This window comes from Uloborus diversus, chromosome 6 (genome assembly GCF_026930045.1).
Source record: "Uloborus diversus isolate 005 chromosome 6, Udiv.v.3.1, whole genome shotgun sequence".
Lineage (NCBI taxonomy): Eukaryota > Metazoa > Arthropoda > Arachnida > Araneae > Uloboridae > Uloborus > Uloborus diversus.
Genome location: NC_072736.1, coordinates 34,257,023 through 34,270,335, shown reverse-complemented (window position 1 = coordinate 34,270,335; position 13,313 = coordinate 34,257,023). Strand labels below are relative to the sequence as shown.

Genomic DNA, 13,313 nt, shown 5'->3' with positions numbered 1-13,313 from the left:
TATGAATGGACGAAAACAAAGCAGCTCGCAAAATATTATTTGCTCTCGATACTGCTAGTGAATATTTTTATTTTTAAAGCTATCTCTTCAATGAGGCATCGTATCAAACTTCTATCTCAACTATTTGAGAGCACAAAGCTGTCTTTTTTTTATCCAATCATCTATATAAGTTTAAACAAAAAATAAACTAAAATCAAAATGAAATTTTAGAAAAAAAGAAGGATTTTCAGTGTTGTTCCCATCACACATCTGTTCTGAGATTTATTAAAAAACCACACTTTTGTGGAAAATGTACCTAACTTAGTAGGTATGAATTTAATTTAATGTCAATTACTAGAAAAAGCAATAAAAATTAATGAAGCAAGTTTAGCAAATAAACAATGAAAATAAAAGAGAAACTAATTCAAAGGGGCAGCAGTGATAACATTTATTAAGGACTCTCATTGAATACATGAAATACACCGCACAGCTCAGTCAATTCCAGCCTAGGACTGAAGTGTTGTGCTTATTAGCACTCATCAGCCCGGCATTGGAAGTGAATGAGCTGGAGGTGGAAAACACTGAGCTGGCGGTGTATTTCATGTATTTCTGCCTTAGCCCTGCTATCGGGCGGTAATTTACTGAAATTACTCTCATTGAAATTAAAAATACTAAATTTTGTAAAACTTACATTTGATTGTACATGAGAATGTCAATGGATCTCCGTCTTTAACAATCATGCTGGAAACGTGCTTGGTGATTCTTGGAGGTTTTCCCGCTCCACTCTTGGCTGCTTTCTTCTTTTCCATCGCTATGTGAAGTAAGAAAATATTTAATTTTTCAGTTTATATTTTTTTAAAAACTACATAATTAAAATTTATGATCATTAAAATTTTTGATATTTTGTCTTCCTCTAAAATATTTTTAATGTATACTTTTGAAATTTGTGAAGTTATTAAAACTACCATTTTTTTTTAAATTTTCAAAAAAAAATATTTTTGTATATTCTGTTAAATTTTGTGAAAACGAAAAAAAAAAAAAAAACCCCTTAAAACGACAATAGTTTATACCTTACAAAGTAGAATGAATTTTTCAGTCTTTGTAAACGCTCTTAAAAATATATATACAGTGGCATACCTTTTGTACATTTCCCCATGTTTGTGCGTCTTTTACGGTAATGCATCGTTTATATAAATCGAATTATTTAAAAGAAGCAAAGATATAGTTTCATATTGAATGTGTGATTGCTTCGTGATAATACTACATAAACACATTTCAGAGGCTGAAATCAACACTAAGCAGTGCAGGTGCCACTAGTCATTAATAAATCTTTTACGGCACTTTTCCGTTACATCTTTAACATTCGCGATAATTTCTCATTACATTTATTGCCGAAATGCCAAGCCAAAGATACATAAAAGCTATCTGCTTGGCGTAACCGTGCATTCTTTTGACATTTTATGAGATAAGAAAACAAAACAGGACTAAAAATTTCATGAAAATGGAAAAATAATCGGCTAGAGTATTTAACTAACCCATTAAAAAGTTAGATAATCGTTAGTTAATGAAAACAAACAATTGAATAACATGAAAAGTTCTATTACAAAATCCGCCAATTAAATAAAACATTTAAAGCTCCACTAAAATGTTAAATAATCCGTCGAATAAATACATCAATTCATTATAAAAAAATAAAAGTTCCTTTAAAATGTAAAATTAAAGAATTAAGATCTTGCTTGCGGCGATGTAAATTACATTTTTATCTTTTTCGTCACTTAAAAAAGCAAACAACACGCCTAAGCCATTAAAATGATCATTGTCAGGTTTGTCCATATAGTTTTGCACGTATTTTGCTGGTGAAGAACAAGGAAAATTTGAAGCAGATAATAAGACAATTTCTCTGTCCATTATTATGATTATACTCGTATACTTATTTCATTTGAAAAAAAAAACATCATTTTGTTGAATTTTTTAGAAAAAATAGTTGCACGTTTTGTTTTATAGTGTACATCAATTTGTGCAATTATTTTTAAACTTTTTCACTCCCAGCACCCATACTTTCTCGGAAAGTCGTGAAATTTTCAGCACATTTATCATATTTTCGCAGTATTTATTTCGCGAGAACCCAACAACTTCCACTAAGCATATTTCAGGAGTTTTAGGCATACACTATTAATAAGAGTATTATTATTAGTCTATGCCTAATAAGAGTATTATTATTAGTCTATGCCCTCTTATTATTAGTCTATGGTTTTAGGAGAATATAATTTCATATCAGCCAATTCCGCCCCTACCCCTCCCCTTTTTTTTAGAGAAAACTAGTCTTTTGTCAATTTTGAGTAAGAGGCTAAATCAGGCCAGAAAGGTACATGAGCTTTGCACTTTTCTAGAGATGGCGACCCATTGATACACACGAGGAATTAATTGTGCTTTCACGAAAGAAAAGTAATCTCGATCGCCACATTGAACTTCTCGACTAGACAAAAACTTTATGGAGGAATTTTTGAATGGAAATGCTTTTCTCGGAATCTGGAAGGCCTTTATTACTCTCAGTACTGAACTACTTAGGATGAACAGTTGTGCAAAAATCATCCTTGCTATCATATTGTACAAAGTTTTAGAACTTACATCTTCACGTTTCTATGTCATTTGATTCCTAAAGATCTCCCGGCAAAATATTAGCATAAAATAATTATTCAAAGCGCAATCTTTTTATCCATATGCAGAAAATTTAGAATTTAATGTTGTTGTTGTGTGCCGGCTAGGCTGGCAATTTGGGATGCGCTGCTTTACTTTTCCAACTGTACCGTAACTTGGTGTGAAGTCCAACTCCTACAGTACACACATGCCATAAGGATCCGTTCATAGGGTAGGCAACCAATCACAGCACAACAACACATTGGTACAAAGAAAGGACAAGGACAAGAGAAAGTACATCCATATCCGAGCCGGGATTCGAACCCAGACCTTCCTGTCGCAGTCGGACTTCTCTGACCACTAGACAAGGCAAGCGGCTTAGAATTTAATAAAATATATTATTCAAAATTACCCCCTTCACATTTACACGTTATTTTTATCCGAGCAGTTGACGTTCACTATATGGTGCGAATGACATAAACTTTCTTTGAACTCAGCATTTGAAAAATACCTTCAGGTCTGACGATGAAATTTTAGGCTGTTCGAAAAATGTGAGTTTGAGTACTTACGCAAAATGGTTAGTTTGCCTGTGGTCGAGACAGTTCCCAAGGAATTGGTTGCTTTGCAAACATAAACCCCTTCATCTTCTGGAAATACTTCGCCAATGGATAAAGATGCCACCTTGTTCTTGTATTTTAAGTCAATGATATCAGAGGAGTGAAGTTGCTAAGGGAAAACCATACGGTTAGAGATTTTCGCATTTAAAAAGAAGGAAAAGATAAAACAGTAGTCATAAATAAATCTGAAGCTTCAATAGGGTCTGGTGGGGTAAAGTGGTCATAAAATCGCAGGTTTTCAGCTTAGGTGGATAATAAATACAACAAATTCTTTAAACACTTCAACTTTTTTTGTTGTTATTTTACATTGCATTATTAAAGAATACGGTACATTGAATTTTAGGATGAAAAATATTGATTTTAGTAGTTTTATAGCATTTTCTTTTCCCTATGTTTTTATGACCACTTTACCCCATGGGGTGGGGGAAAGGGGTCATAGCATGGGGTAAAGTGGTCATAGTTAAAAATAGATGCAAAACCATTATAAATAACCCTAATACTTGCATATTTCGGCTATTTTTACAGTTGCAAGTATACTCACGAGTACATGCGTGTACTCGTGAATATATACGTGTTGTGTGTTATGCACGAGTAAACACGTTCCTATATGAGTAGATACATGTACACTTCAGATATATGCATACACGTGCCTACTCAAGTATATACGTGTATATACGAGTATATAAGCATATATACGAATATATAAGCATGTATACGTGATTATCTGCAGGCGTGTATACGTGTCTGCATGAGTACATACGTGTCACATGTATATACGCGTCACTTGTAGATAGGTGTCTCGTGTATATACGAGTATATACGCGTGTAAACGAACATCATGTGCGCTTATGCACTTGTATCTCGAGAAAATACGTGCATACTTGAGTACATATGTGTATAGTAGACGTACGCATATGTAAGTGTACATACATACATATATAGGTATACACGAGCTAATTCGTGGATACATCCAGTGCGTCTTTGGGGGGTGGGGGTGGGGGGTACGTGTCTACTCACGTATATATAATGTGGAAGCACTAGTATATACGCAATGTATACATTTATACTCCAGTACATGTATGTATACACGAGAATATACGCTTATATACATGTCGGCCTACCAAGTGAATCCAAGCTCTTGGGCAAAAATCAAAGGGCTGTAAGAGGGTAGGATAAGATACAATTAAGATTACGATCACTGACGCGCTACATGCACACAAAGCCTGAAACTGATGGATACAAAGCAGGGCACTAATTTGTTGCACAAAGATGATTTTACTTAACATTTTAGTTTTTAAGAAATATTTAGAGCAGTTGTTAGAAGTTACGGCCTGTAGTAGCTCTAATACACGCATCGAAACAAAGCCGCAGCGACTGATAAAAGTTTTTCAAAAGTCTCGTTGTTGCAACAGAGAGTGATCTGTGAATGCGACACATTTGTATTACAGCTGCAGGCCGCAAATTTCATCAATCGCATTAAAACTTTCTTAAGACCTAAAATGTTGTGTAAAATTGACTTTATGTAATAAATTTGTGACTTCTTTTTGCATCCATCAGTTTCTGGCTTTGCGTGCATGTAGCGCGTCAACATTGTGTTTGTGACCATATGTTCCTTATGTGATTCTTAATTCTTATCCTCGCCTCTAACACCTTTTAATAATTTGCTCAAGAGATTAAACTCACCCTGTATACATGTATTTCTTATCAGGGGCGGCATTTCACCATTTCATCTGGGGGGTCGAATTTCTTAAATATGTATAACCCCAAAGCGAAACTAAACACACATTAGCTAACAAGAAGTTGTCATAAAATCGGTTTAATATAAATAAAAGTAGTGTTTAGAAACAATTAAAATTTTGATTCATTGACTAAAAAGTTATTATACAAAACATGTCGCACTAAAGTTTTTATACCTTTTGGAAAAGTTATAATGCATTATTTTTGGAATTTGGAAGAGCAGGAAATCGTGTTAAGTTACTAATCTATCAGTGCCCAATGTCTTGCTGTTTTGCCAGTTCAGTTAAATGGAAAAGGTTTTATTTTTTTTTATTCCCCCCCCCCCCCCCTTTGTGCTTCGAAAATATTTCTCTAATTTCCTGAGACATATAAAAAAATCTTTCTCTACTAGCTAAGCTGATTGTAATGGTTAAAAAGTAATTGAAGTAACACAAAGTTATGTATGAAAACACTTTTGTATCTTGCTCTTCAAAATCACCCAGGCTACTTCAAAAACTGTGAGGTGCTTAAACTTTTCATCATTGAATAATCTAGTCATGTCGGTGATCTGAGCTTCAATGAGATATCATCTGCCTCAAGCTCTGTTATTCACTATTCCAGACTGATGAGTCCATAACAAGGACGAAACTGCAGTCTCTAGATGTGAAAACCATTCTGTCGGTATATTGCTTGTGCTATGCTAAAGGGCTCAAGCTTTTTCACCATTGAAAGAATCGTTTTGCAATATATTTTCCAGTCGTCAAATCACTGTTTTGAAGTTCTAAATGTTTTTATCGTTTTAACTCTTGAAGATTATATTGTGTCACTCCGCGATTGCATAATTATAGAGCCCCATAAAAGGTATTTGGTTGATATGTCTTTTTTTATTCAATAATCACATGCATTTTTGAGAAGTTTCTATGAAAGCATTATAATGTATTGAGCAACTGAAACGTGTTTCTAGCAGAAGGAAAGCGATAAACACTCATTAAATAAATATACACTTAAAAAATGAGCGTAATAGTGAATGTAAAATATCAAGGAATTTTCTTGTGAAAACCATGCAGCCGCACCACTTTTCACGAGCCTCTCATATTGGACATACCATCGTTACACTGGGCACACAAGTGAAATATTTAGCCTATATGAGGCAATGTCTTCTTTACTTAAAATTAACCATGGTTCTCTATCAGTTTTCTATGTTCTGGAAAAGCTGAAAATACTTCATGAATTTCTAAGTCATCATCCAAATAACGAAAAACACTTTTTATAGTCTGAGAATGTGTCGAGTTTCATCAAATAGTTGCTGAGAACCAGCGAGATTTCCGACTTACATAAATTGAATTCACCCATTTTCTATCATTCTTATCAAAAAATTTGGGGTGCGAACGCCCCCTCTTGACCCCCCTATTTGCCGCCCCTGTTTCTTATGCTTGCGTGTAAGTGTCTACTCGAGTACGTACGCATATATACGTGTCTACCTGAGTATATAAGTGTTCTTATATATACGAGTATATGCGAGCATATACGTGTATAGTAGAATGTATAGCTGTATGGATAAAAAATACTTGCAGATTATCATATACGTATTTATTGGCGCATTTATGTGAACACGGGCATATATGCGTATATATAAGCATATACTCGTATATTTAACCCTGTTTTCTGTAAAAACAATACATATGAAGTAAAATTAATATTTAATTTGTATCTGCCTTAAACGTAAAGATTAAGTGACATTAGAAGAACAATATTCGTTAAGCCTAATATTATGACCCCCCCCCCCCCCATCTTACTGAAATTGTTCTAAAAAATTTTCTAAAATAGATTCAGCTTACTGCTAATGAGTAAGAGTTCTTGAGATATGTAGGAAGCTTCCTGTGCAGTCAATCTGTTCCTAATTCTAACAAACAAAATTTCCCAAGGAAGTTAAAATAGGTGTTTAGATTTAAAAAAATTTCATATTCACGCAAAATATTTTTTGTTACCAAATAAAATTTTGCTAGTTGTAAAATTTTGTATTCAAAATGTAGTTTCTAGCTGCCCTACTCTAAAATAAAATTTTCACATTCATTCGAGCATTTATTTGCAAACTATAGCCATATATTTGAAGTATGACCACTTTACCCCATTGACCACTTTCCCCCACCAGACCCTATAAAGTGTGTGTGTTTTTTAGAGGTATAGAACTTTAGGTTCAAATAAAACACAACTAAATGGTGTTAACTGGCGCGAATTTGGCCTTATTCGAAAGATTATTCTTTGCCATTTTTACTTAAATATGATTTCCGGCATATGGCCACCTCGGCTGGCTCGGAGAAAGCCCAATCGGGAAGTCCAATTTTCTCCCTTTTTGCAGCAATGGAGGCCGTATGTCAGTGATAACGCGGTGAATTTTCTCTTCCAAGGCGTCAATCATCTGTGGCTTATTGGTGTAGACCAGAGACTTCACATAGCCCAACCCAAAAATAGTCCAGTGGTGTTAATTTACATGATCTTGCAAGCCAATTTACGGGTCCATTACGCGAAATTATTCGTTCACCGAATGTTTCTTTCACTAAATCAATTGTGACACAAGCTGTGTGGCATATTGCACCGTCTTGTTGTGATTTGGTGAAATTTCAAACCAAACTAAACACAAAACAGCTATAAAAATGGCGCACATATCAAACAGTGTTGCCAATTTAAAGTTCTATGCCTCTAAAAAAAAACACCCTTCTAAAATGTATACGTATTAATTTACCTACGTCAAACTCCATTTCTATGATTAAAATTTTCAACTCCCACAAAGCAAAGTATTTTGAAAAAGTGAAGTTTATATACTTTTCTCTGTTTTTAACGTTTTAGCATTGCTACTTTTCAGCGCTAAGTTATTTATTTTTTTGCTTTGCGGTGCATTGAAACAGAATTTTACCATCCAAATTTCAAGCTCTTAGAATGTCCTATTTAAAAGCATCAAAAAGAGTCATAAAACTCTTGCACTGTGTCTGGTTCCATTTTCAGAGCTTAATGCTCTCTTTGCTATACTGTCGAGAGCGCTTATTGGAATATCGTTTAAAAGAATATCCCGCTTAATGTAATACATTTTCCATGTACCAAACAGTTGAACTTTATAATTTTGATCCCGGATAATAGAATATCCCGGTTATTAGAATAAGTTTTTGTGACAAATGAAGCTTAGTGGCTCAGTGGCAGCACTTTGTGCTCCCAGGATCTGTTCCCGGTCGGGCATGGTCGACTCTAGGGCTGTTCACTTATCGGCCGTCCGTCACGTCCGCACCGATTTTCCCAACCGAAACAGGTTTTCTTTGCTGGTTGCCATGACAGCAAGCCATCTTGGACGGGACCCGTTTCGATCAGAAGAACCTTGATAACTGACGGCCGTCAAAAGTAGGACCGCATTTCATTGGTTTCTGCCAAGCAGCGTACTCTTCTCTCTGGTGGGTGAAATCAGCCACGTGATCAATGTACGGCGCATGTGAATGCTACTCTGTTTTCGTCGGCAGTCCGTCACGTCAGAAAACGGGATGGACGGGACGGACGACCGATAAGTGAACAGCCCTTCAGCCGTTTATCCTGTCAGTGGGTCAATAAAATGAGTACCGAGCGTACTTGGGAACCAAACACTGGGGGTTCCGCATTAGGATGACCACCTAATCGGAACATTTGCCTTGCGTCTCAGAACTCCTGATCAGGAAAACTTAGTTGGGCACAGTAGGCCTTGGCCCTCACGGGCTGTCCTGCCACAGGGTTTGGTTTAGGTTTTTGTGAAAAATTAAGCTATTAAATTTAGCTGGTTCGACTGTAGCTAGAATTCAATTTAAATCATTGGATAAATCAAGTTCAGTATACCTCATCATTTTTAAACCATTCAATTTGTGGGTCAGGATCACCTGTAACTTCACACTTCAGACATAGAGATTCCCCATCTCTGATTTTCAAGTCACTCAAGCCGACTTTGAATGTTGGAGCAGCCATGGTCGAATCATCGGGAACTGAAAATTTGTGTGGGGTGAGAAATAAAGAAATAACTTTGTGCAGGAAAGTAAAAGAAAACTGTATAAAGTTAAAACACATAAATATTCAGAGAACTGCAGACACGTGTTTTGGGGTTACAAGAACCCTTTTTTACAGTGCAATCCGATAAAAGCTGCCAAATTTCTTTTCATTCTTAAGTTTACCTTGCATTGAAAATAATTTCTTGTAACCCGGAACATGTGTCTGCTGTTCGCAGCAAATGAGTGGCTTCTAACGTAATATTTTTTAAAAATAAATGTAGGGCACGTTACAAGAATATCAATGAAACTATAATAAAAATGTTACTTCGTAATATAGGGAACTAAAAACATCTGTAGGGTATTTTACAAGATTAATGACGCTAAAGTAAGGAAAATATGTATATAATTTAGTTATAGCCTTGAACCTATTATTGTTACTATGGTTACATATCATTATTTTAGTGACACCATTGTTTTAGGAAACTACTATGCATTAATTAAACATAATACAGTATTAACTTGTACTTAAAAAATATGCATAGATAAAAGAAAAAAAAAACGAAAAATAAATTAGTGTTCAGATGTAAATTTGAATTGAGAACAAACAGATCTGGAAATTTTAGAAAAATTGTAGAGGACAGTTTCTGACTAGAAAAGGAAGTCTGCACTTAAATTTTTCTCCCGTCAATTTTTTTTATAAATAATTTTTTCCATTAAGTGCAGTCGTAACATTTTAGAAAACGGTCTGAGGGTATTTATGTAAGTGAAGTGTATATATTAAAAAAAGGGAAGTTTACAAACTAGACCATACTAAATAAAAATCGAAACGCATGCACAAAACTGAAATATTACAGAATGTTATTGTACTCACTTTCCAACTCCCTGGTAGATGTCCTAGATCTAACAGGGCTTTCACCCTCTGCTGTTGTTTTCTTCCCATAGGGCTTTTGGACGCGTTTTGAAGATGGAGGCGATGACCTTGGCGGTGAATACCTTGGTGAGGGCGATAACCTTGAGGAACTATATCCACCAGTAGACAAATAATCACTTCCCTTTTTTGTGGAGGAACTACTATAGGACGAAGACTGGACGTTTCGTGATCTGAAACAGGAAAAAATCTTGTAAGTTTACTTCTACACCAATTACTCAACATGACTTAATAATTCTTCTTTGGAATTCTTCTGGCGAACAGCCATCAGAATCAGCGAGTGATTCAGTCTTAGGGATGAGTTCCGACACAAAACTATGCCGAGTTTCTTTTAAGTATGCAAGGACTACCATCTTGAAAATACCAGTGAATATTTTACTTTCCTAAATTTAGAACGTTAAGACTGCTTCACATTTCAAACAATGCACTGTTCCTGTTCTACTTTTAATCTTTACCACAGTGAGCTTATTTAATACGATTGGAAAAAATATCTTCCTTAGCCCCTAATAAGATGATTGAAATTGACGATATGTACCATAAATTTTACAAATCAAAATCCCTGGTAGTAAAATTTTCTAAGTTGTTTATATTTTTGCACGGAAAATTCTTCAAATGTATTTCTTTTTTTTTTTTGCTCAACGAAACTTATTAATTATATAGTTGGGTTAGTGCTACGGTTTTTTTTATTGCCCCTTCGTAAAGCCGAAAATTTTAAATTTGCTTAAATTATCCGCGCTGTAATTTGGTTTTTCTCTAAATACCGTTTTGAACACACATTCACGTCTGCTTTAAGAATTGACTTTTGTCACCCTTTAGAAGGCTTTTTCGCGCTTAGTCAATGATATAGCATCATTGATTTTAGCTTCTGTTGAGCAATTGCATTTTTCGAATAAATCATCACAGAGTGTGTTTCAAAAAAAGTGCTTCGATTTCAAAAAATATTCAGCTTGTTCCAAGATTTAATTGAACCATAAATCTACATAAAGGGAAAAATCTTGAATTTTACTCGGTTGCCATCAAGTAGCATCAGCAATTGTTTTTCGTTCTCTGCCTGAACAACTAAAAGTCATTGGTGTTCTTCTCCTTGCAAAGTTTTAGTCAACTAACGATATTTTCGTACAATATACCTTGCAATTGAACCTACGAGGTGTTCAGCATTGGACAATTGTAAAGTGACTCTAAAAGGTTGAGCTATGACGACCTTGACAATCTTTATCTCTTTTTGGAAATTTCAGTAAAAATTGTGCTATTGGCATGGATTCAAGTTGCAATACTTTTGCAAAACTACTACGTAAGGAATCCAACTCAACTCAGCGCCTATTCCCCTTCCCAATTACCTTAAGAAGAGGTTAACATTGTCATAGTCTCTAGCTCAACATATCAGAGTCAAACTACGCAAACAGCTCAAGACAGTGCTTATTTGTGCAAAGGTGTATATTTGATCCCCCCGTGTCAGAGAAAAGTAACTACTGTGTAGACGAATGTGTCGAGACCCAAAATGGGACATATTTAGCACCTTTAATTTGTTTCAAGTTAAAAATTTGTTATTATGTAGGCCATATAAATCTGAAGTGCCTATGTTCCATATTTTTAAAACCATGCAAATTTCAACTTCGGTTTTACTTATTTATTTCTTTTGAAACGTTTTTTCATCAGCATATTATTTATTATTCTTGATAGTATGCATAACGCATCAAAATCAACAATACTGTCTATTAAAGATATTTAGGAACAGTAATGCTCCTTGTTTTGTCTGATTACTTACGTGGAAGACGATGAGTAACTTGATGAAGATTTGTAATCTGAGCTGTACTTGTTTGAAGAACTGTACTTGCTAGAGTAATCGGAATTGTATTTACTGGAGTAATCGGAGCTGTACTTGCTTGAGCCGGAATAACCGCCTCCAGTTCTAGACATGGACGATGCTCTGTATGTGTCCCTCATCGGGGAGTATGTGGAGCGGATTGAAGACGCTTGACCAGGAAGAGGTGTCCCGGATGGCGTGGGAGCGACAATGAGTGGTGTTTTGAGGGGTGGACCCTTACGGTCTGGAAAAGAGAAAAATCATTAAAAATGTAGAGTAATAAAACTTTTTTATACAAAGTAAGGAACATATTGTGAGCAAGAAAATATTGCACCCAAATTTAAACGTAAAAATCCATTTTTATCACCCATGAATAAATTTGGGAACTTCTTTTCGGGTTATCCTTTAGTACTTATAAACGAGAGAAGGTATGCACAATAAAAAATTCCATTTCGCTTGTCCCGAGATTATTTTGAAGAGCTGGAACTAATTGAATATGTTAAAATGTGATTTAAATGTTTGCTGAGCAGAATGTTAAAATTTTGATACGTTGGGTCTGTACAACATCATTTAGTAAACCTTCTTTTTTAGTTATAATCGTATGTTCCTAAAAAGCTCTTTACTTAAGTCCTTTTCTTTTCTTTTCGTTTTTTAGCAAACTAATGCTAATTCCAAGTCGTTTTTCGCATCCAGATGTTTACTTCAAGGCTTAATCCATCTTGATTGCTTCGTTCTATTTGGGGAGTATCGGGTACACATACTTCCTATAACCTTTTTATGACACTATTGCACGCGGTTTTTAAAGAAAATGTTAGAATAGCAAATCAGATTTTAAAATTTTAAAGGTAATCATTATTTTTGTAAGGGTACAATTTTTGCCCATATAAGATTTTTTGTTGGTTTGAGGTTGATAATGATGTGTATAGTAACTGGATAGTCAGTTAGATTTTGTCGGTTGTGCATTGTGAAGCAGTGTGCATAGAAACTGTTACGTAGGATATATATATATATAGTCATGTCTGCGCTAAAACACATTTAATTAGTAACTGCATATACGATTGGCGTGAAAAGATTTAAAATCACACGCAATTTAAAATACTAGAAAATAATTTTTGTAATTTAACCAATTAGTTTCGTTAATATGAAATAGACAAAAATGTAAATACCTAAAAACGTGAAATCTTTTTTAAATTAATGGTGCTCCAAGGTAAATCTTTGTTTGTTCATATTTGAATAAATCATTTATTATATATAACCATTATTAATTTTTTATAGTTGCTAACATCTTCCGTTTATTATGATATTTACATTAAATATTAAAAGAATAATTATTTATTTACCTTTTTTTTTGTCTAATTTGTTATAACTACCTATCTTTTAATTTTGATATATAAAATTAAACTTTGAGTTCAAAAGGTAGACAATTTGACTTTAGAACAACTTAAAACCAGTAAAAGCTGTAAAACACGTGATTTGGTGTCATATGAACGTCCTTTTTTGATGCAACGAAATGAGCTAATGGATGAAAGACGTCCGAAAAATCCCCTTTTAATGAATGTCTTTTTTTTTTTATCAGATTAGTTTTTTGCACTAAAAAAAAGCTCCCCTCTAACCCCGAAGCATATGACTGCAAT

At 34.5% G+C, this 13,313-nt stretch overlaps 1 protein-coding gene across 1 annotated transcript in view; it reads right to left on the bottom strand.

Annotated features, from left to right (window-relative positions):
* LOC129224536 (twitchin-like) overlaps positions 1 to 13,313 on the bottom strand; it is a 380,173-nt gene that overhangs the window by 4,980 nt on the left and 361,880 nt on the right. The window contains 5 exon segments of the mRNA XM_054859008.1: positions 671 to 790; positions 3,186 to 3,342; positions 8,802 to 8,944; positions 9,819 to 10,048; positions 11,641 to 11,923. Coding sequence (XP_054714983.1) covers positions 671 to 790; positions 3,186 to 3,342; positions 8,802 to 8,944; positions 9,819 to 10,048; positions 11,641 to 11,923 — 933 coding nt within the window.